General features: G+C 39.2%; 1 protein-coding gene across 2 annotated transcripts in view; it reads left to right on the top strand.

The window, feature by feature from the left end:
* The window catches only part of FBN1 (fibrillin 1), a 234792-nt gene that overhangs the window by 104414 nt on the left and 106470 nt on the right, over positions 1-23908 (top strand). The window contains exons 6-10 of one of the 2 annotated variants that reach the window (XM_034938728.3): positions 2603-2800; positions 6172-6297; positions 13640-13765; positions 19075-19233; positions 23528-23707. In XM_034938728.3, the coding sequence (XP_034794619.1) occupies positions 2603-2800; positions 6172-6297; positions 13640-13765; positions 19075-19233; positions 23528-23707 (789 nt within the window). Of the gene's footprint in view, positions 1-2602; positions 2801-6171; positions 6298-9997; positions 10057-13639; positions 13766-19074; positions 19234-23527; positions 23708-23908 lie in introns of those variants that run through there. The other variant, XM_063596626.1, reaches the window with a different exon arrangement.

The following is a 23908-nucleotide window of genomic DNA, read 5'->3' as shown; positions in this document are numbered from 1 at the left end:
AGGATTCAAAAGTATATTTTTAGTATAATCCTTATTTTATGATTAAAAAAATAAAACACACACATGCATACACACAAAATCTTAACGTACGATAATATAATCAATACGTTATCAAGGGTTTCTTTAGGTGTAATTACATTTGTTTATATGCTACTGCCTTTTCTCAATTGTCTAAAGTAATTACTTAATTTTGAATTAAAATACATAATAAAATATTGAAATAGAAAGGAAAGACCAAACAGCAAAGATGTATTTATTAAATCCCTATAGGTATTTGTTTGGGAGAATTGAGCCAAAAAAATAAAGATGACTTTGGTATTTCACTTTGTCCACATAGTTCCTGCATTTTAAAGAGATTTTGTTACAAATTACTGCAGTGCTGAGTGACTTTTTCTTCATCGAAAGAACGAAATGAGGGCTGAGATTTATTCAACAGCTCAGTATTTAATATTTGTTTATATTTTTGTTTGAATTCAGTATCTGTGGAAGAAGATAGCAGGTTTTGAATAAATCTGGCATACAATGTAAAATATTAAACTATACCTACAGCTTGACTATATAAAACTAAAAAAACAGTAGAGTAAGAAATGCATAAACAAAGTAAAAAAAAAAAAGACAAATGATAAACAGAGAAAGTGTCAGGAGACAGGGCTGGAAAGGTGGGTGGGGCTATATCATGCAGAGAAGAGGGACACAGAGGTCTTAGGCTTGTCTTTTGGCATGGTGAGTCTGGTTGCATGTAGATATCACTCACACAATTTTTGACCTGTTTGCATATCACCTGTACTAGTATTTAATATTTTTAAAAAATTGAATTAAAAGGTTTTTCAATTCATCATCCTCATAGCAGACATAACTGTGAAATCATGAGTCTGATATATTTATGCTGTTTCATAATACACATTAAAATTAACATGTGACTACTAAAATCTAAAATTATCTTGCATCCTGTGAGTGGGACATAACACTGGCATGGAGGGAGGGAGCTGGGGAGCTGGGGACTCGGCATTTGGACCATCCTGTCTGTCTCTCCAGTGCTGCCATAGCTTGGATATGGTAGTCTTCTTTACATATATGACTGGCATGGAGTTTTGTTTTTGGAATTCTTCAGAAGGTTGATCTTACAGCATGGGCATCAGAGCAGTGCTGTTTCTGCAACACCATTGAACAGAGGTGGTTCATTGCAGATAGCAGAGGAGAGGGAGAAAGAGCACGTAGTGATGGGGAGCAGATGGAGTTGAAGTTCCAAGGGAGGGGTTGGAGTGGAGATGCAAGAAAAAGAAAGCAAGAGAGAACACACAGGATAGAGGGATGCCAGCAGATAAGATTCAGCTATTGCCAAAACATTGTTACAATCCAGAATGTTCACTCTTGCTGGTACTGTAATGAAAAGTTGTCCTTTTTTCCTTAGTAAATAGCATGTCTGCCATGTCCTATGAGCTACTTAAAGAAAGAAGAAAATAATGAAAGCATCCCAGTAGTTTCATTAGCACAGCCAGTGATTTTCATAAAACTGTTGCGTTCACAGGTGAAAGGAACTTACTGGGGTCATTGAGTCCATTTTTAGACTCACAGGAATCACTGCATCTAAACACTTCTGAAAATGACCTGGAAGCATGCAAATGTTGGTTTGTGGATAGAAGTCCATGAGTCCCACCCCAGCCCAGCCTCCCTTGTCTGTCAAGGTCATTGTAGAACCACGGAAATGGATATTATGGCCCTGATTTCTCTCACAAGGGGACAACCTGGGTTTGGTCCTCTGTGCTCACTACGTCTTTATCTTTCTTATTCGTTGTTGGCTCTCTCTCTATAGGAAAAAAAAAAAGAGGCAGATCTTATAACTGATGGTAGACTGCTCTGATTGGAAATTCTCTTGTGGACTTAGCTTATCCCTGTTTTGCTTTAAGATGGTCCTTTTGCCTAGGGGTTACAATGATTTCAGACCAGTGTCCTCACTCTTTGTATTAAAACCTAATGTGTTTTGCATGGACAAAATTTTAAATTCTTGTTTGTTGGTTTGCTTGTTTTGTATTTGAAATAAGATGACCCCAACTCAAAAGAAACAGATAACCATTTCTTTTATTGAAGGAACTCCCAGGAAGAAGGTGCCATGACTTGCCTCACTGCAAGCTTCAAAATTCTTTGCTTTCTCAGCCCTAAATAACAATAGACTGGAAGCTCTGTGAGGTCAGGGATGTGGCCTCTTTTAGTCACTGAAGCATCTGTATCAGGCATAGGAGCTGATTCAGTGTAGGCACTGATATATTTTCTTGAGTAATGAGTGGATAATAATATTACCATGTTAACATTTGTATAGCAATTCACAGTTGTAAAGAGTTTTCCATTAGCTCGTCTGATCCTCACAATGCCGTTTTCAAAGTGGATAACAACTGATGTTTTCATCCCTATTTTGTAGGTTAGGAAATCGGGTTCAGAAGTAGAATGGTCTATCCAAGGCCTTACACAGGGGCAGTGATGAATGATTCTGTCCCTGAAATTCATTTCTCAATTTGGAGTCAAGCAAGATGGAGCACAGCTGTTCCTCTGCATGATGGTTCCTGCTTTTCTGGATTTTCATCAGATTTTTATTCTTTATTTTCAGATTACAGGACAGGCCCATGTTTTACTGTGATCAGCAACCAGATGTGCCAGGGACAACTCAGCGGGATTGTCTGCACAAAAACGCTCTGCTGTGCCACAGTCGGTCGAGCCTGGGGCCACCCCTGTGAGATGTGTCCTGCCCAGCCTCACCCCTGCCGCCGTGGCTTCATTCCAAATATCCGCACGGGAGCTTGTCAAGGTAAACCCGGGCTGATGGAATTATTAATGGATTAATCTTATTTGCTCTAGAGAGCCATTCTCCAATGAAGTTGAAGAGAATGGAAAAGTAGTGTCAGCTACATAACTTCACAATTTCGCTGACTGCATGATATCCAGCATTAGGAACGTGGCTCTCGAGAGAGCAGCTGAAGTCTTACTGAATGTTTTCTTGCCAACCATTCCCCCTTTCTGACTCCAGAGGTGGTGTGATTCTGTTTACAGCGATGCTGTGCATTATGGCAATGCTGTGTAGAAACACAAAGCAAAGTTTGTGAACAAGGTAGTTTATGTTTTTCTTAATTTTTTTTCTTCATTTGAAACTGTTGAATTCCTCTCTCTCATGGGTTGTGCTTAATTGACCTGAAGAAAATTGTTTCTCTCGACATTTTGCATGCTACATTATGCATTTTTTTACAAGTCCGAAATAAATTAGGATTTGTTTCACAGTTTTAAATATCCCCAGATGTCGCCTGCTAGCTGCTTTTCCTGCCTCCCGTAGAAGCCCTTACTCTGTTTTTGGCTTTTACTCCTGTTCTTCCAGCTGTACAAATTCTTTTATTGTCTGGATGTCTGGCAGGAAACAGGAGGAAGTGAACAGAGGCAGCTCCACACTAAACTGATGGGATTGAAAACTCTCAGCCTGTATCTGTTTCCTTTAGACAGCCTCAGGACTTTTTATAGCAAGTTGCAATATTTTCAGAAACTTCAGGATATGCTTTTCTGAGGCAAATAGATAATACTTTGGCTTTGTTTTGTATGTTAATTCTAAGGGTAATGTGCAATAAAACAGAACTTGAGCTTAGTCACACAGTTTTGTGGGTCTCCATTACATTCCACTTCAATAAATTCCACTTCTGATATTGTCATTCCTGGCCTTCATCTCCCATGTACAACATACAGCTCCTTTGGATGCCCTTAAATGTATCCCTCTGAATGTCAGGAGAAGAAATAAGTCACCTTGAAACTCTAAAATTATCAAGGGATGGATTGTAGTATTTTATAAAAGTTTAGTTGTTTTTTGGTGCCTTCTTATTTTTCCCATTTTTAGAAAATCCCAGTGAGTTTTGAAGAATTGGTTCGTCTTGGGATTACAAAGTTAGCTAATACCCATGAACTCATTGACAGTGACCAGAGAGCTAGACTTTTAACTGCCTCAGCTGCCCATCAATGACCCATTGTCAGAGGTTAGGGTGCTAATGGAATTGGGGGGGTGGGGATAATGAACTGCCTTCTCTTTAGCTTTGCTATTCGTCTCGTAAATCTGGATCTTTCCAGCGTTTGCTTCCTGTTTCTTTCTAACTCTGCTATTCAACATCCAAGAAAATATGTTTTTTATAAGAAAAGTTTTGAAAACCCATTGAATCACAATGGCAGTTATATTGCCATTTTGAGAGTGAAATTCTTCATGTTTGGTTGTTGTTGTTGTTGTTGTTGTTGTTGTTGTTGTTGTTTCTAAGAGATTCTGCCACCAGGTTGTGGCTCTCGCTCCTTGCTGGTGTTTCCAGTCCTTGGGTCAGATGTGAGGGGCTGTGGGCAAATGGGTTCATAAAGGAGCTTATTCTGTCTTCAGACCTGGAGTATACAGCCAATGGAGAATTGCCTTGTCTATATTTTCTGTTGGCCAGAAATCATGATCAACAAGACAGCTAGTTCTGCCTATATGTAAAAATCTTGATTTTCAAAAACATTTAAAAAAATACGTTCAACACATCAAGAGAATGGAAAATTCTGGTCTAAGACAAAACTGAAATTGGCTAGAAAACATAATTTAATGATTTTCTACATATATTCATGTATCTGTGTGGGTTAAGATATTTCATTTAAAACAGTAAGTGATACTTTTATAATAAACTAAATTGTTGTTTCTTTAATATCCCTTTTACTGCATGCTGACTTTTCTCAAGAACACAGGTTGAGATCTTATAAACAGCAATCACTTTTTTCTTTACTCAATGAAGAGTGAAACTAAAGAGCACATTAAGCTTCCAGGTTTCAAAAAGAATACATTAGACTGTTTGCTTGGGCATTCTTTATTAAATCAGACTTTTCTGTTATGAACAAAGAGATGGAGAGAATGTACATGTACTTTTATAATCTTTATAACAGAAGTAGTGAGCCTGAAATGATTAATTTTGCTCCTGGAAGGTTAATATTTGGGCTTACACATAAGAACCCAAGTTAGTCCTTAGGTGCTGGTTATACAACAGTGAAGAAAATGGACAAAGTCCCTGCTTTCTGGAAGCTTATATTGAAGACATTCAATTTATTAAATAAAACAAACAGGCATGTATTAGGTCAGTGGGTGGTTAGTCTTGTGGAAAAAAATAAACAGGGAAGGAAGGATGATTAGAGCCAGCAGCCAGGTGCTGCTGTTGGACTGTCAAGGGAAGGGCTCGTGGCTAAAGTGGCATTGGAGCACAGACCTGGAGGATGAGACATCGTGGGCCATGCAGCTCTCTGGAGGAAGACTATTCCGGGCAGAGGGGCAGCCTTACAGAGCTCTGTGGCAGGTGCATCCTTGGCATATTTGAGGAATCCAGTGTGATGGGAGAGATAGGAGGGTGGAAAATGGGTAAAAGAGCAGAGAAGTCATGTCGAACTCCCCAGGACATAGTACACACTTGCACGTTGAGCTGGGGAAAGACATGATCTCACTGACATTTACAAAGGTGCCTTCTGGCGGCCACTGTGCCAGCAAGGTAAGTCTGCAGCTGAAACTACACACTCACTCACCTAACAATCTCTCTCACTTCTTGGCCTAATTTTCTGAGTTGTTTAATTTTTACTGTGCAAGGCACTTCTCCAGAATGTGAAGTGAACATTTCCACTTCATTTGCGCAAAAACATTAGCTGTCTCGTGTAGTCTGAGTGACCTTCAATAAATTCCGTTTTAACTAAATCACTCAGTACAACTCTTAAAGGTAGTTTCATTGTAGAAATGTATTGCATCTTGATTTGCAAGATTTTTTGAATAACTCTGATTATTACTGACAATCTGGAGATAAAAATGAGGCCGTGAATAATGGACTTTTAAACGTATCTTTATACTTTGCTGCATATGTGCTAAAACCCGCAAAAGTTAATACACTCTCCTCTACATTAGGAAACATGGAAGGTGGGAAAACAAAAAATACTTGTGACTTCTTATGGAACATTATTAATCAAACGATGTATTTTACATAATGCAATTGTGAGAAACAGTTTCTCTAATCATATTCCAAATATTGTGATGGACAAATAACTCACCGATATAAATATGGTAACATAATTGTGGACAAATTATCACATTTTATTCTGCAATGAATTTCATATGAGTTTTTTTTTTTCTCTCTGTCTTCTGTAATCTGACAGATGTGGATGAATGCCAGGCCATCCCCGGGCTCTGTCAGGGAGGAAATTGCATTAATACTGTTGGGTCTTTTGAGTGCAAATGCCCTGCTGGACACAAACTTAATGAAGTGTCACAAAAATGTGAAGGTAAGAAATCTTATGCTTTGCAGTTGGAGGGTGTAGTGGGGGCAGGCAAAACTCAACATTAGAAACAAGCTTGTTTGCAAATTATTCCTAAATCCTTCTGTCTTTGTCATCCCTGTGAATGTGTAAATATAATATTTTTAACAGTAATAATATGCCTTTGTGCTATTGGACCAGAAAAACCCTGTAGCTTTTTCCACTTTTATAGACCCAAAACAAGAGGTCCATCTGAATCAAATTAAATATGAAAAACATGAAATATTTTTGAACCAACGTTTGGTTTAAAATGTTCAACACACATGTTTTTGCATAGTTCTAGAGACATGAATTTAAATTTGGTCATTAGATATCATTCAGAATAATATATCTTCCGAAGTTTTTCTAGTTAAAAGATATGTTTGATTTTGTGTGTGGGGAGGCAGATTGATCTATTAACCCTTATATTTATGCTCCTAGTACATGCTCATGATTTTCTTTTCTGGGGGATGGTAATTGCCTATCAAATGAAAAGCTTTTAATGTTAGTCAAACAGAAAAGTAATTTGAGATAATTTTTATATTTACATTTAGTTTATAGATTGAACTTCTACAAATATATATACAGAGGATGTGTTTATAGTCACCACTACTGCCACTGCTCTTTGCCGAAATGAGGCCTGACTTCCAATTACAGTCATAATTTCTTCGTGAGAGGGGAGCATCTAGAAAATATGTAGGCAGCATTGGACTCTCTTTTCTTTGATGAGTGCATGTAACTTATATATAGTAATGTCTGACAATAGTGTAACAGCATTCTCAGGGCTACATCTCTCATCAAGATCAGAAGAGAAAACTTTTTCCTTCATCCTCAACTCACCCCACCTTGAGGTTTCATTTAGATGGATGCATTTTTATTGAAAACAGATGCTGTTATATTTATGCCCCTAGACTCTAACAGTGAGTACATTCTAAGTTATTTGTCTGGGCTGGATAATTAACCTTGTCAGTTGCCACTGTATATCAGATGAGCAAAAGACAGCTTTAAATTTAAGGTGCAATTCATAAATTACATGTAAGACATTTAATATCTACTTGCCCTGAAACTGAATAATCTAACTCTGATAGAACTATCTTTATGAGTTGGAGTTGTTTTTAGGTTATAAATCATCATTGAATTTATAATTGGTATTGCATTCTTGAACATGTTATACATAGTTATTCGGGGTAGTTGTGAAAAAATAGTTCTTTCTAAAGGCTTCTTAAAAAACATTTTAAGTTTCAAAGAACAATTAAGTTGACTCTCGATAGGCCAATGTATTTTAGAAGTTGTACTGTAGATCTAAATTTGAAGCAGAGAATGTTGGCACTGAAAGGGGCAAAGAACTCGGCTATTTCCACACTCTACATTATATATTAAGGAATGGTGTCTTGGGTGTATTAAGTACCCTGTCTGAGGCCATTCAGACAAGACTGCTCAAATTTAACTCTTTAACTCACACTCTGGTGCTTGCTGAGCCATATTACATTGTCCTCTTTCCTAGATGAAAGTTATTATTCTGGAATAGATTTTCGGGCCATATATATATATATACACACACACACATATATACACACACACACATATACACACACATATCTTTATATAGACACACATATATCTATATACACACACACATATATATATGACATTAACTTAACAAGCCATTAAAGTTTATCACATGCAAAACCTACATCAATGATAGGTTGTGTTTTATCTTTTAGGCTTTCTCAGTTTAATATATTCAGCTTCAGAATATATAATCAGCTTCAAGATTGAGGGGAGTATAGTCCTTATGACTTGGCCAGTCTGTGTTTTGTTTTCTGAAATTATGATGGCTTCCAGCCTGAACTAGAATTGATTTTGTCTCTTGCTTTTCATTCAGACAAGTCAATTAACAGGAATGGTCTGTGGATGTGGACTAGACAGAAGATTCTAATTTAATGCTCAGACTGAAAGAAAAATCATTCGAATCTTTTTATTGATGCTAAGAAACCTATTATGGTGGTGTATCCAGTGGACCAAAAACTCAGTCTGAGTATTACTTAATCCTTTTCCACACACACAAAAATTTTCCAGCTAGCTACATGTGAAAGTCAGCAGCAAGATAAAAACAGACTATTTTGGCTAGATTTTTTTTCCCTTTGCCATCTATTACATTAATTTAGATAATGGTTTTTTCCTTCTTTTCCTTCTAGTATCAATGCAAAATTGATACTAGAGGAGAATGTCCTGTTAGTGCTATACATTCTCTGGCCTGGAGACTGGTGTGAGCAGAGTTGATCTGTCTTACTCTGGTAAGAAAGTAATCAGGAAGTACCCTGAGAGCTCTTGGCAAGCTGGGTTCACTTCTTCGACGTCCTTGCTCTTTTCCGGTTACAGTGTCTCACTGTGGAAATGGCATAACTCTGGGCATCGGCTGGTGTCTAGATGGCCAATAGAGGGAACCCAGGAAGTCTGGCCCATAATCACTGAATATATGCCCTAGAAAGATGATGAGTATAACCATGGGGTTCTGTGCCCTTGTGAAAATGTCCTGGTACCTTTGCCATTGCTTTGAGTGGCTTTTTAAAGGTAGCTTCCTTTAGACTTGGAGGGGAAGGAATTGAGTACTTTCCATAGAATTTTTTCAAGAAAAACCAATTCCATCAAATTGGCTTTAGCAAATTCACAAGATGCTAACCCTCACGCTCTCAGATCTGAGAATGCCATTATTCAAGTTGCTTTCCATGAGATCTTCCTCTTGCAGAATTCTCACTTCCTTCCTAAAATGTCCCTCTTTCCAAAAACTAAAAAAAAAAAAAGAAATGTTACGGAAAAGTGTTTTATAAATACATATAATTGGAGGACATTTTGAAATGTAAATTAACAAGTTGAAGGGATTTAAACAACAATTATTAAATTTTCATACATTTAAGAAGGAAAAGATTGAGATTTATAGCTGTGATTTGAGAAAAAAGGAAACAGAGTTCATGCCCACCTTCTTTGTTGATCTTTCCAATGACTGTAGAGTATGCATGCTGAAAGAACACATGAACATTTTTCTTTGGAAACCAAGTCCATATTTGCATAGGTTACTATGGGAGGAAATTAAGAAATAAAAAGCGTAATTAAGGGATTAAGTTTTATTTCTGGAAGAAGTCCGTTGGATTCCTAATTAACCACTAATATTTTGGGATTTAGATTATCGCCAGCCCAGCCTTTAGCAATTATAACAGCACTGCATGATGCACAGGACCTTTTTAAAAGTGTAGCTTTTAAATCCATGCACTCCATAATATGTGAGCCAAAAACCTCAGGACTTCCCCTTTCCAAAATAATGGCATATTTATCTCATGGCTACTTACTGTTAGGGGCTCTTATCCTCTCAGGAGCTAAGGAGAATTCCTGGGGCGGCTTAACCCACTACCACAGATGGGGCTCCATCCTCTTTCAGCTGTTTGCAGGCCCTAGACTTTCACTGTTCAAGGTAACTGGCTCTCTCTATACAATTAGTTGAAAAAAAAAATCTCTGTGGTGAAGGTCAAAGAGCCCTGGAAATAAGGCAGGCCTGGCTCCTGTCCTTGATGCCCCGTGGTCAAGTCCCTAATGCTTTGTGTGATCTTAGATAAGTCAATTACCATCTCTGAGTTACTTCAACTTTCAAATGAGGGGGTTGAACAAGATGCTATGTGGGGGTTCTTTCCAGTTCCAGAATTCAGACTCCATTTTCAAGTTGTGATCAGACAGCGGATGCAGCATGAATAAAAGCTGGTGTACGTGGTGTGACTATAAAATAGTATGGCTGATGTTTTTGTCAACATGAAGAGTCAGCTTGTTTAGTTTTTAGTGATACATTTTACACTGGGTTGAGGTTGTACAATCAAACAAAGTTAAGCTCACAGGCTCAGTGGCATTCATGATCATTAGTGTGTCACATGTTACTTTTAAACAGCTGCCACAGTTTTTAGTTTTTTTCTCTCATTGTATTAGTATCTAGGCAGTCAGGATCAGGTTAACTGTCAGGATCAGGTTTCTCTTGTCAAGTCCACAATCTTGGATGGAGCTTCTAGATAGCCAAGTAATAGATGGTGATGCCTGTCCCAGAACAGACACCAAGCTCCATCCATCTGCCCTCCACACTCTTTCCTCCCATTCTGCCAGAGGAGCCCTAGGATAAAGGGGCTTAGGCATGGGAAGAATGCTCTGGGAGAACAGATGAGACTGAAGGATGGGAAGGAGCAGAAACAAAGGACAGGTGGCGAATAAGGAAGGAAGAGATCTGCCATTTGTGACTCTTCTTAAGGTCACAGCAAGAAGCCAGTGGGGTCATGGACAGCTACCATGGGACAGCTACTCCCCAGCAGCTCTGCCTCCTTTTCTGCCTCAAGGAAGCAGGGAGAAATGTCCAGAGCACGGAAATAGCTCTTCCCAGCCAAGCACCACTCCCCAACAAGCGTCCCCACCTGGTTTACTTTCATGGCTGGCATTTGACACAGCCTGATTTATAGAAACTGAGAAAGTGACCGTTCTCAAATTCCCTCTTAACTTGGGATGCCTCAAATTCAATTAAAAGGAGATGAACACAGAGTGGGAAGAACTTGGAGAAATAATAAATTCATATGAATGAGTTTCAGAGTGTGAGTCAATCCTATTCAAACACCTTATTCTGGCCTTTGCTGTCGGGAACTTTCCACCACAGCCTGGTAACAGAACTCTTGCTTTTATTTGTTACGAAGCCATGCCACTGAGAAACAAGGTGGTTTAGGAAAGGGGAAAGGCACTAGACACCTGAAGGCAAAAGGGTGTGTCACTGAGAAGGGGACATATTAAGGGGAATTTGAAGTCATTTAAGCTCTTTCAAATGTAACAATTTGGCCTAGTCCCATTTTATCTTAATCTATGTGAACTCAGGGAGGTGTGCACTATGACATATTTCCTGACCTGCTGGCTTTCAAAGGCATGTACCTAGATGGAAACTCCCCACACCCACCCTAAAAACCCCTGCCAGTTGTAGACTTGGGTTTAGCCTCACTTTATAAATGACGGGCCTCTTTGCTCTTATTTCAGGTTTGATTCATGTCAGTTTTCTGAAGGCCTCAGTGTAATGCAAGAGGTGTACCTGGGCACCAGAGGTATAGAATCAGGCCCACAGTCCTACCTGCATTATAAGGATTAGATGATTGGGTACACATAAAGCATTTTGACTATGCCTAGCACTCAGCACATGCAAACTCTCATCATTATTGTTCTTGTTATTGTTATCTTCAATAAAGGGCCCAAATCTCACTCAGCCAGCATGGAAAAGATGTTTCCCCCATTCTGCCAATGTTAATTCTATTGTTTAAACAAATTTTTCTGACATGGGCTGTCATTTAAACTCTTTAGATATTGATGTACGCTAAGTGGCCTTAATAAGAATGGTAGCTGTCATTTATATTAATGGGTTGAGAAAAAATATTTAATACCACATTGTCTCCTCATGCGATCTTTGGCAGGTGTTGTAGGACTCAGATACTAACTTTTAGGGACACTTTGAAAAAGGTACATTCTTCTTAATTATAATTATAGCTTCCTCTATCCTTAAATGAAGCTTTGAATCCTGTAGGCTCTTTGACATACTTGCTTTTTGTTTGTGTTAAGTAGAAGTGTGGCTGCCTTGAGATATTACGTGGGTAACCCTAGGCTCTGTCTGCCCTTGGCAGTTTCTCTACCTGACCCTTTCACAGACTCTAGTGAAATTTATATCTGTCAGAATAGAATATGCACCTTTACCATTACATAATTTTGCAATGACAGTGCTGTTTATGTTAGCATTGACTCTAATATAAGCAGTGAAATATTGTTTGGTTTAGCCTCTAGCCTAGCATGGAAGAATGGTGATTTTGGTTTTAAAAAGGTTAAACTGCACGTAAACACTGTCATTGCTGCCTTTTTTACTAACAAGGTGAACTTGAGTCAGAAGATACTTGAATCTGGTTCACTTAGAACTCTATTTTGTCTTATAAATGAAGAGAGTACTTAGCCTGTAGAATAAATGTTCTTATTGGGGGTTGTAAGCCTTTCCCAGTTTTAACGGTGTCAGCCTGGCCATTGTAATACTCCCAGGAGGCCTGGCTCAAATGTCTCCTCTCCCAAGGTCAGTGCAGAAAGCTCTGCTGGTCTCAGAGAGGAGGCCATGCAGATTCCCTGTGCCCTGAGTTTACTTCTAGCCTGAGAAGGAAGCTGTCATTTTTTTCTCTTCTTCTGCTGGTGCCGTATCTGTTGACATTTGTCAGTGTGTGGGTCAGGCTATTGAAAATCTCTCCTTGAAGGAAATGGCCATATTTGTCCTAAGGGAATTTTACTGCTTCCTTGATGGGAACCAGTGGTGTCAAGCCCTGAGGGCTAACCCCAGCTTTGGCCTCCATAGCATTCAGGATGTTTATTAGAGGATGTCCTTGGGATCAACACCTGCAGAAGAGAAGAGGAAGAGGCAAGAGCGTGCAGAGAAGACAAGCTGGGGTGCAGCCCATCAACAGCCTCCACTGGCCCCAGAAGGAATTGGGGAATTGGAGGGGCCTTCAGTGTTGTCTCCCATTAGGGCAGGATGCACCAGACTTTGATCCTCCTCCACAATTGCTTATTGGGTGTCGGGTGCCTGGGAAGGGTGTGACCTCGGGCGAGGTGGCTCTCTGCGACTCAGGCAATCTTAGAAGGGGCTGAGAGCCAAAGACCGTGTGTTGACAGTATTCCCAGCCTCCTGGGCAGCAAGTCCCTCTTTGAAGGGGACATTGGTTAGGGCACCCAGTGTCCATCACAGTTCATTCACCAACCACAGAAGACCATCATAATGGTAGTTTGGGTGCCACTGAAACACCAAGTTGGCCAAGTTGGGATCAGCACTCAGACCACAAGATCTCTTCTGTAGGATTCCAGTATCCGCGTTGTGGAAAATAGATTGAAAAGCAACGCAAGAAGTGATACAGAATATAAAATAATTAGTAGGAGAGTTTAACTTAATGCAAAACATGGAAACAAAAGGAAAACAAAATTTTAAAATAAATGACATTTGTAACATTAACATGCTATAGTTACTTGGTGAAACAACAGTACACAGGTTTAGATTTTAAAGGGGGGTGATTTCATTTTGCCCTAATCTGTTGAATTTGGTAAATCTTTTGGGTAAGTCTGTGTTGAAAGAAGCAGCATCTACCTTTGAATTGACTGTTCTCCATGCGGTTTTTACTTTTTAGTGATGGCTGTTTCCAGGGACATGATTTGACTAGTGTTAACATCTGAATCCTTCTACTGACTAATGGTTTTATATTGTGTCCTACAAATGCTGAGATTCTTTTTTTTTATATTCCAGATATTGATGAATGCAGCACCATTCCTGGAATCTGTGAAGGGGGCGAATGTACAAACACAGTCAGCAGTTACTTTTGCAAATGTCCGCCTGGTTTTTACACCTCTCCAGATGGTACCAGATGCATAGGTAGGTTTAATGACAAACAGCATGCATGGTTTGTGTAAGTCAGTTCCATAACAAACAACTTTCTAAACAAGCTTGTTAAGGAGCACATATAATTTATCAACTGAGGTAAAATGTACATTTTTGGAAAAATGTTAAACAGTTGACTGCCCTCTTAAAGAACAGAGGCACCTTGTGGTCATTTTGGAGACGTTTTGCCTCCCATAAAAGAGGGATGATCCAGGAGACCTTACAGATATCTTCAGTCTATTAATTAATGTTGCAGTCGAGCAGCATTAAACCTTGAAGCCATCCCAGGTGTCTCTCTCTTTTTACCCCCACTTTCAGTCATTCCCCAGAACCTATGTTAATTTGGCCTGAATTTTTTCAATAATCTCTTAATTGGTCTCCCTGCTTCTTGGCTTCTCTACAATCCATCTTGTCAGATTTATCTTCCTAAAATAGTGCTTCAATTAAATAACACTCTTGCCCAAACCCTCGGTAGTTTTCCATTAGGACTTAGAAATTAGTGGTTTTCAGTCTGTGTCCAGTGGATCCTTCAAGTGTTTCAAAGCCCTCCAGGGCTGCAGGGATTGCGGAGGGCACAGAGAAAAGGGAGAGAGCTGAGTGGAAAGGGCTCTTGTCCCCCCACACTCCCACACACATTCTAGGCATAGCAATTTCACTTTATCTGCTGTGAGTGTTAGACTTCCATGTCAGGTATCAATTAAATCAGGGGTTCTATTGTTTAAAAAATAGATTTGGCTGGGCGCAGTAGCTCACGCCTGTAATCCCAGCACGTTGGGAGGCCGAGGCGGGCAGTTTGCCTCAGTCAGGTCAGGAGTTCAAGACCAGCCTGGCCAACATGGTGAAACCCTGTCTCTACTAAAAATACAAAAATTTGCCAGGCGTCGTGGTGGGCACCTGTAATCCCAGCTACTCAGGAGGCTGAAGCAGGAGAATCACTGGAAGCCAGGAGGTGGAGGTTCCAGTGAGCTGAGATCACGCCACTGCACTCCAGCCTGGGCGATAGAACGAGACTTCATCTGAAAAAAAAAAAATAGATTTGACAGCTGCTGGATTTAATAATTGTTAAGACTTCTTTAAAAGTGCAATGTTCTAGATTAAAATTCAAGTTCCAAAGTGCACAGTCTGATATTTAAGGATTTTAAGAGAGCTTCAAACTACATGAGGATTAAGACATATTTACATATCAGATGGTTCACATTTTAAAAGTTATTTTCTTTTTATCAAATGTATCCATACTAACTTTTTACAAAGGAGGAATGGAAGGGAACTAAGATTCATGGATCACAGGGTATGAGGTGTTTTATGTAAATTATCTGACTTGATGTTCATTTCACAGCAGTATTGTAGATGGGAAGCAGCTGATATTGAGAGAGGTTAGATAAATAATGGCCCAATAGTTTAAGTGGGTAGTGAGAGAGGGATCTGGGATTCCACCGTGACCTGAGTGCACAGCCCAGATTTCCCTCATTTTGCCTTCTACCCCTCAACTCTGGATGCAGTTCACTCTTTCTTGCCAGATCCCTAGGCAAGCCCCGTTTCTTCTTTGCAACTCTGTTGTGCCCATAATTAGAAACTTGTCATACAAAATGATCCAAGTGACCTTTCTGCCTTCTGGTGCTCCTATTTCCCTCCATGGTAAGCAACAGAGACCCCCAAAATTATCCGTAGTGATGAGAAAATACAAATAGCCCCTGACAGTATAAACAAATCCAAGGCTTGTTCGTAAGACAGTTGTTTGGAATGAGTAGGTCTCATCAATAGAAAACCTCCTATGTAGATAGTGGTATGCAGTATCTTCCGTGCACATTTCTTCTAACCGTAAAATTCCAACTGTCACCTGCTGCCACCACATTCTGAGACTCTCAGACCTCCCAGCCCCGAGCTCCCTTTGTGTTCTAAGCTCTTTTAGTATTATTTTATTTGTTGTTCTGTGATCTTCCTGTGGCATTTGTAATACTGCCTGTAGGGTTGTCTTTCTATATTGTTGTGTTCTCTCTCTTCGACTCTTAGGAGTCATAAAGATGTCCTTTCCCTAGTTTGAGCCTCACAACTCCTAACTCCTGGTTGTACACAACCATGTTCGTGACAGGTTAGGAGAAGCCTGTTGACAGGCTAGACGACCTGCAAACACCTATTTAATCCATAATATATTTGCTTTGATATAATGTGATTTCTGGGTCCTGAGAATAAGGGCCAAGTGATTCAAAAGGGGAGAAAAGAGTGAGATTTCCTCCTCCTTTTCGCCAGATGTCTTGGCCAGGGCAGATTTAAAATGGAAGGTGTTTGTGGTTCCTTCTGTGTCCCTTTATGTCCCCTTAGCTTGACTCCTGAAGGTCTTCAAGTTATTCTACAGCCACCCCTTACCCTCTGTACAAAGTGACATACCACCACAACGGTTCCCCCCCCTCCACCCTTGGTGTGGCACTGCTGCCTAACGAAGTGAAAAACTTCAGGCTGTTGTGTCCTGGAGGTCATTTACTCCAAATGGTTTCCAATTTTCAGTTTTTTCCTTCCTTTACTTATTAGCCTGTAGGTTTTCATTAAAATTATAAGTTATATAAATGTGTATTTTTAACAAAGGTGCTTCTTCAGCAAAAAAATAAATTAGAAAAATTATTATTATATGTGCAGGTGCCATCTGTAAATCAGGGACTGCCAGTAACCCAAACTTGATTTGTAATTTTTTTTACCCCCAACATTCACCATTTTGATCAAGAGTTTGTGATCCATTGATTTAACATATAAGTCAGCCAGATGGGCAATAACATGGTATCATAGTTGATTTGCAAAATAATAGACATTAGCCCATTAAGCTTTTGTCATTGGCAACTGTAGGCCCTAGTTTTGCTCTGAAAGATAGCCCATGCTGAAAATTATATGTACAAATTCCATAATTTGGTCAAGTGTTCACACTGGGTTTTGACCACCGAATTCATTTGAAGCTGGGATATAAGCCAGTTTTGAATATCTCTTCCCATTCTGAACAGTCTTTGGTTTCCATGCCCCAAGTATTTACTAATTCCCAAGTATATAAAGTATTAGTGGTTTTAAGGCATTACAAATTAGAATGTAGGAAGTTCAATTTCTCTGCCCTCTTGACGGGGGAGGTACCACCTGAGGCTTCACAGAGAGCATACTTGTCTATACTCCCTCTCCAGCCGTTTATCCTGGACCAGGCTGGAATAAAACTTGTTCTGCCTCTTTGGTGAAACTATTAGTCTGACCAGAGGTACAGGAACTGGAACCACAAAAAAATTCTGGAAAGCACATTTATACTGGCTAGTGGTTTTAAGTACTTTTCGGAAATAATCTTGTATCCTTTAAAACTGACCCATAATTTTCTTTTATGGTTTGTCTAGGTTGGTTTTAGTCTTCTTCACTTGATGTTAATAATTTAAATGTTTCTAAATTAGCCTTGTTTTTATTTTATTTCATTTTATTAATTTATTGAAACCTCAAGACATGAGGGCTTTGTGTTCTTAAGAATGATGTAGATGATAACAATTACAGGTATGACCCTCTTTGAGAAAACTTGAAATTTAATATTCAGACTTACAGGAAACCCAGGGATGGATTTTTGGCTATGAAAGATCTTTGCTTTACAAAAGGATTTAACCCTTATATTCCTTTAAATCAGTGGTCCCCAACCTTTTTGGCATGAGGGACTAGTTTCGTGGAAGACAATTTTTCCATGGACTGGGAGAAGAGAATGGTTTCAGGATGATTCAAGCACATTACATTTATTGTGCACTTTATTATAAACAATAAAGTGTATTATATTAAATTAATTAAATTAATACACAATATTAATTTATTATACACAATAAAGTGTATTATATTAAATTAATTAAATTAATACAATTTAATATTATATATTAAATTGTAATATATAATGAAGTAATTATACAACTCACCATAATGTAGATCAATGGGAGCCCTGAGCTTGTTTTCCTGCAATTAGATGGTCCCATCTGAGGGTGATGGGAGACATTGGCAGATCATCAGGCATTAGATTCTCATTGGGAACACACAACCTAGAACCCTCGCATGCATAGTTCACAATAGGGTTCACCATCCTATGAGAATCTAGTGCTGCCACTGATCTGACAGAGGCGGGGCTCAGGCAGTAATGCCAGCAATGGGGAGTGGCTATAAATACAGATGAAGCTTCATTCATTCACCTGCCGCTCACCCCGTGCTGTACAGCCCAGTTCCTAACACGCCACAGACCAGAACTGGGGATTGGGGCCCCTGGGGGTTAGAGACCCCTGCTTTAAATAACAAGCATATTGACAATATTATTTGCTTTTCAAAATTTAATTTTATATGATCTCTGTAGAGATATAGTTTACTTGAAGAGAGGTACACCCTCAGCACATGTCAGGCAGTAAAAGCGTTTTGCATTTTGCTACCTGCCTTCACTGTTTCATGGTAATATCTCAAAGGCATATGGAGCAGTTAGGTTTTCCTATGCCACAAACTCTTTCGGTAACCCAGAGCCTGTGCTGCAGTGTGTCGGATGTCATGACAATTAGACATGATGTAACTCAATAAAAGTGATATAGAAATGCGTCTTACCATGTTGCTTTGAGAAGACACTTTCTGCCAAAAACAACAACAAAATCCTTCTAGAGCTATTGTATCCTATAGGACTAAGAACTTGGAATCATGTGCCATTTTGAAGTTATAAATAACTAGTACCTTATAAAATCTGTTAGGGCCCTAAGACAAAAGGAAATCTTGATTAATAAGCATTGGATCTAAATGCAAAGTGGCTCATTCTTCAAAAATAACAACAACAACAAAAACTTATGTCTGACTCTCACAGTTGCAGACTGGAAAATAAGAAAGATCTTTTAGAAATGTAGACTAAATGTTGTTTTAAAATAGATTTACATATTTTCCTAAAATGGCTCGAATTAAGCAGTTTGAAACCAGGGACAACCCAGTCTGTCTTCAGCATAGAGACATGTCTTTATAAATAATTAACTGTCACTGCTAGTGATTTTCTTAGTCTCTCTTTTCCTATGGCACACATGGTTTTAATCATTCGTTCCCACCTTGGTATGGAATGTGGGACTTCAGCCAAGTGCACTAGCACACAGGGGCAAAAGGTGTGAGACCAGGGATTTCTGACTGAGCACTGTTCCTGTGCAGCGCTCACAGCTTCCCTTCCGGGGGGCAGAGGTGTGAGTTAATCCTGCCGTAGCCCAAGTGTGAAGTATGGAGCTGCTCGGGCAGGGGAGTGTTGTTACAAGTATTATCTCAGCGATGTGTGTGTGTATGTGTTTCTTTGTCCTCAGATGTTCGCCCAGGATACTGTTACACAGCTCTGACAAACGGGCGCTGCTCTAACCAGCTGCCACAGTCCATAACCAAAATGCAGTGCTGCTGTGATGCCGGCCGATGCTGGTCTCCAGGGGTCACTGTCGCCCCTGAGATGTGTCCCATCAGAGCAACCGGTAAGAGCCCTTCCAGTTATCTGCAGAATATCCCATCCCAGCCCTCACAAGCCCAGTGGCAATGTGCATGATGCAGATGTAATGGAAACTTGGGTAAATGAGTAGTCTCCAGGAAATATAAGAGATGACATCCAGGGAAATTTCCCTAGAAAATGCACAGGGAAAAAAAAGGGGTCTGTACAAAGAGTACTGTTTTCAGGTACTGCTTTTTACTTAGCTGGCTTATTACTACTAAACAGAAACCTTTTGGGGAAGTACTTATTCTCATTTTAGTACTTAATGGCTCTCATGGAGTACTCAAAAGCTCAGTAGAGTAAAACTCAGCTTTCAGAATTTTTCAGGTAAGTTGTTCAGGAGACACATTTCCTTTTTCCTAACATTGGACTCTTTCCTTCCTGCTAAGTCCTGCTTGTTTTTTTTTTCCTTCACAGTATCTCTTTTATCTGTCCATTTTTTTGTTTCTATTAGAAGCATATTTTCTCTAGTCTGGACTGTTCCAGTAGTCTCCTAACTAGTCTCTGAAATCCACCATTGCCATGTACCTTTCCCAAAGTATGAGTCAGTGAAGTTCAGTTTAAAAAATTGTGTCTAGGGGAGAAAAAGGAGACACCTTTTGACTAATTGAGCCTATTTCAAAACACCATGTTGTACACAATGAATGCATACAATTTTTATTCGTTAGTTTAAAAATACATAACTAAACAAATAACATAAATACAGCACACTTTCGTTAGTCGAGAAAGATGTCCAAAAATATTTCCCCAGGATGAACTCAGGCAATATTTAGTGGCCAATTCACTCCATTTCTTGCAAAGAACATTTGCTACTTAGCACAGCATTTAGAGTCCCAAATCTAATCCCAGTTCATCTTTTTAATTCTTGTTCTTTATAGTAGTTTAAATTATATGATTGAGTTTTCATTGCACCCAATCCGAGCATTTCTGAATTCAAGTTGGCTTTTTTTCTAAAACTTCTTGCCAGTTCAGGCTCTTTCTCCCTACTCCTGCCATCCTTGCCTGTTGTATATCCTCTTTTCTTGTTAAGGATCTGCTCAAACATGACCTAATCCATGAATATCCCGAGGTACCTGCAGCTGGAAGTGCTCCCTTCTTCCTTGTGCTCCCGTGGTTCTGGCTGGTACTATCACTATGGCATGAGTGCCATATGTGTGTTCACATCTTCCTCTTTTACTGGTTGATCAATCTCATTAGGATATCTCATTCATTATTGTAGTCTCATATTTCTCATGCTTTTTACACTTCCATAGTATTTAGCAAAATCTTGCTTATAGGAGGCATTCAAATACAGAGAGCAACTTATTAGGCAACATCTTTCCCACCAATTGAGCACATTTCAAAACATCACGTTGTGCACAATGAATATATACAATTTTTACTTGTCAATTAAAATACTAATACATAAATAAACAAATACATAGATGAAGTTTACCTTCCTGAGTCCAGTAGGGGACCATTTAGTAGATCACTGTTTAGAAGCACATGACTTCCTACTAAGACATGGCTTGGGTACCAGGAGAATGGCTTTTAAAATGCATATGTTAACTTAGGAATCAGCAGCTTTGATGTGTATTCCTTCCTGTGTTGAGGCTTTGAATAGAGAAGAGGACTAGAGCAGGTTTAGGTGCCTGCAGGAAGACCTACTTTGGGACAGTTGGAGCAGAAGACCAGGTTCCTGTGTGTGGCTTTACAGGGAGCTGTCCTCCCAGGTATACCACTGAGAGATGCACAGCCCTCAGAGGCCTTGGGCAAAACAGATTTATAGAGCAAAATAACTTGCAGGTAGGTTTTTGTTTGTCCAAATGTTCCAGTACCGGTGCTACAGAGATCTGGGCTCTTACAGAGAGTGATGCAGGAAGGATTTTAGATTGGCCAGCTTTTCACTCTTTAAAAAATAAATCAGTATCATCTTGGGTTAAGTGGAGATAGGAAAGATGGACATCAGCTTAACAAAATTAGCCCCACGTTGCTGATCCTGAATGTAAAGGGGCAATGAGAAGATTACTAAATCTGTAAAAAATAGGAAGAAATATCAGATTCAGTCTGATACACTTTCCTAGAGAGGTTAAGATGAATTTAATGGCATTCTTAAAGTAAAATGCCCACCTAATTAGCAGAAATGCTGATAAGCTATTCAATTTCTTTTATATAAATTCAAAAAGTCTTAAAAAGAAAGGCCAAATTGGTACCTACAAATGCTTGGAAGCAAAGTGAGTTCCTTAATGTAACTGTCATTTAATAAAATTAACACATAGTTAATGAATTCCTGTTATGTGCAATTTGCAGGGCAAGGCTGAGAGTGGGAACTAGTCATGAGTTAGAGATGATCCCTGACTTCAAAGACTACACAGTCTTAGTGGTGGGAATTTGGTGAGAGCAGGTTCCCAGGGAATGGTGGATATGGCACGTACAGATGATAAATCTATAGGAAGAGTCACTGTTGGTTGACAAACAGGATTGAGACATCTTGAGTCAGGGAAGCATGAACAACATAGAATTCCTTTACAAAAACATTCAAGTACATCAGTATCTCTGTAATTTGAAATTCCAGTGAAATCGTAATTAAAATGCTGTAAGAGAATTCTCTGAAAACATAAACTTGACCTGAGATGGAAATGTCAAATATGAATGAAGAAATTTTAGAAATGGACCAGAAAGTACCAACAGTACTTTCCTATTTAACCTCATGTAAATTGGCAGAATGTCACATGAGGTTGAAATATGAATGCATTTCAGTAAGACCTATTACTGTCTGAAAATAAGTTAAATTTTAGTCTGTAAGGAAAAGAAAAATATTAGTCTAATTTCTATTAATGGCTGAAACTAGCATAGAAGGTATCTATGAGAAAATCACTGTACAACTGTGAAAATAAAATTACCAAAATCCTAGCAAAAGAGGAAAAAAATGAAATTTAAGTCACATAGGTTACTTATAGAAGGGAACTATGAAAAAACGTGGCTATTTGTAGGCAACATGAAAGTAAATAAAATAAATACATCCTTGGAAACCTGGATACTGCTTAAAAACACCTTTTTGGAAGCCCAGAACAAATGTGTGGAAACCTGAAGATGATTTATTTGATAAAGACCTGACACTGTGAAAAATAGTAATCATCCTAAAAATGTAGAATCATAGGGAAGCAGATGATGAAGTCAGGATGTCCTCAGTCAGAGGGTCACTATGCAGCATTCATACCAGACCCACACCCCTTGGTGTTTCTCCTCCCTTATGGGCCACTTCTCCATTGATATTGCTTTCTTTTACGAATCAGTATTCTTCAGGGTTCTGTCTTTGCACTCCCTTCTCTTCCCCTTCCACACCACTCTTACATGAGCTCATCCATCCCCATGGCTTTGAGTATCACCTCTCTGTACTGATGACTCTGAAACTCACGTCTAGCCTTGATTCGTCTAAGCTTCACACTTTCTTTTACAACTGCGAAGTGATAGCTCCACTTGGATGTCTGATATCTCAAAACTCCTATGTTCAAAATGGAACTTGGTTTCTACCCACCAAACCTGCTATCACCATGATTTTTCCCGTCCAGGCAAGGGCACCAACATTCACCCAATTGCTCAACCAGAAAACTAGGAGTCATTCTTGACTTCTTGTGTCCTGAGCTCTGACACTTACTACTTCACTGAGCACTATACATTTATCTCAAAAATGTACTTCACTGAACACTATACATTTATCTCTAAAATGTGCTTCAGATTTGTCCACTTCTGTCCGATTCAATCACTGACTCCCCCGTCCAGACATCATCATCTCCCCCTTGGTCTTCTGCAACAGCCTTGCCTCCCCGCAGTAATGTTCTTCATATGTTGTAATCGTAAGCATGATCTTCTGAAAATGGTCATCTGATCATGTCCCACCCCCGTTGAAGACATCCAGTGGTTTTGCACTGCGCATAAAATAAAATCCAAATTTTTTAATGTATTCTGTAGAGCCCTGTGGGATCCACAGGTGGGGCTGGATGGAGAAAGTAGTACTTTTATGTTTTCCATGAGGTGAATTTTGATACAGATAAAGACTCTGAGGTTTTGGGAGGAACATGATTTTGGATTTGAATTATTGTTCCAGAGTGGTTGCTGCTGCAGGTATTAAAAATGGGAATCCAGTCAGTTGGTTCTTTTTCTTTTCTCCAGTTGACCTGTGAATTTTGAGGATCAATTTTATTCAAAAATATCTTTAAAAAAATAAGGATGACTTCTGTGGGCCTATGATCATAAGCTACAGCTCAGCTGTTGTGTTTTGTTTTGTTGTGTTTTTCTAGAGGATTTCAACAAGCTGTGCTCTGTTCCTATGGTAATTCCTGGGAGACCAGAATATCCTCCCCCACCCCTTGGCCCCATTCCTCCAGTTCTCCCTGTTCCTCCTGGCTTTCCTCCTGGACCTCAAATTCCGGTCCCTCGACCACCAGTGGAATATCTGTATCCATCTCGGGAGCCACCAAGTAAGAATTCAAAAATCATCTAGTTATTTTTCTTGCATTGTTCAAGTTAACATTTTTTATTATTTATTTATGCTGCTTTAGTCATTAAATAAGTTTGTAAATTGTTATATTAATTTTTGGTTTACATAATGTTATCTATATTTATATCATATGTATGTCTCAATTTTCCTATTGCATAGAGAAAAACGGGAGGCTTCCTAT

Source organism: Pan paniscus, chromosome 16, assembly GCF_029289425.2.
Source record: "Pan paniscus chromosome 16, NHGRI_mPanPan1-v2.0_pri, whole genome shotgun sequence".
NCBI lineage: Eukaryota > Metazoa > Chordata > Mammalia > Primates > Hominidae > Pan > Pan paniscus.
Note: the sequence above shows the minus strand (reverse complement) of the source record. Positions and strands in the feature narration are given on the sequence as shown.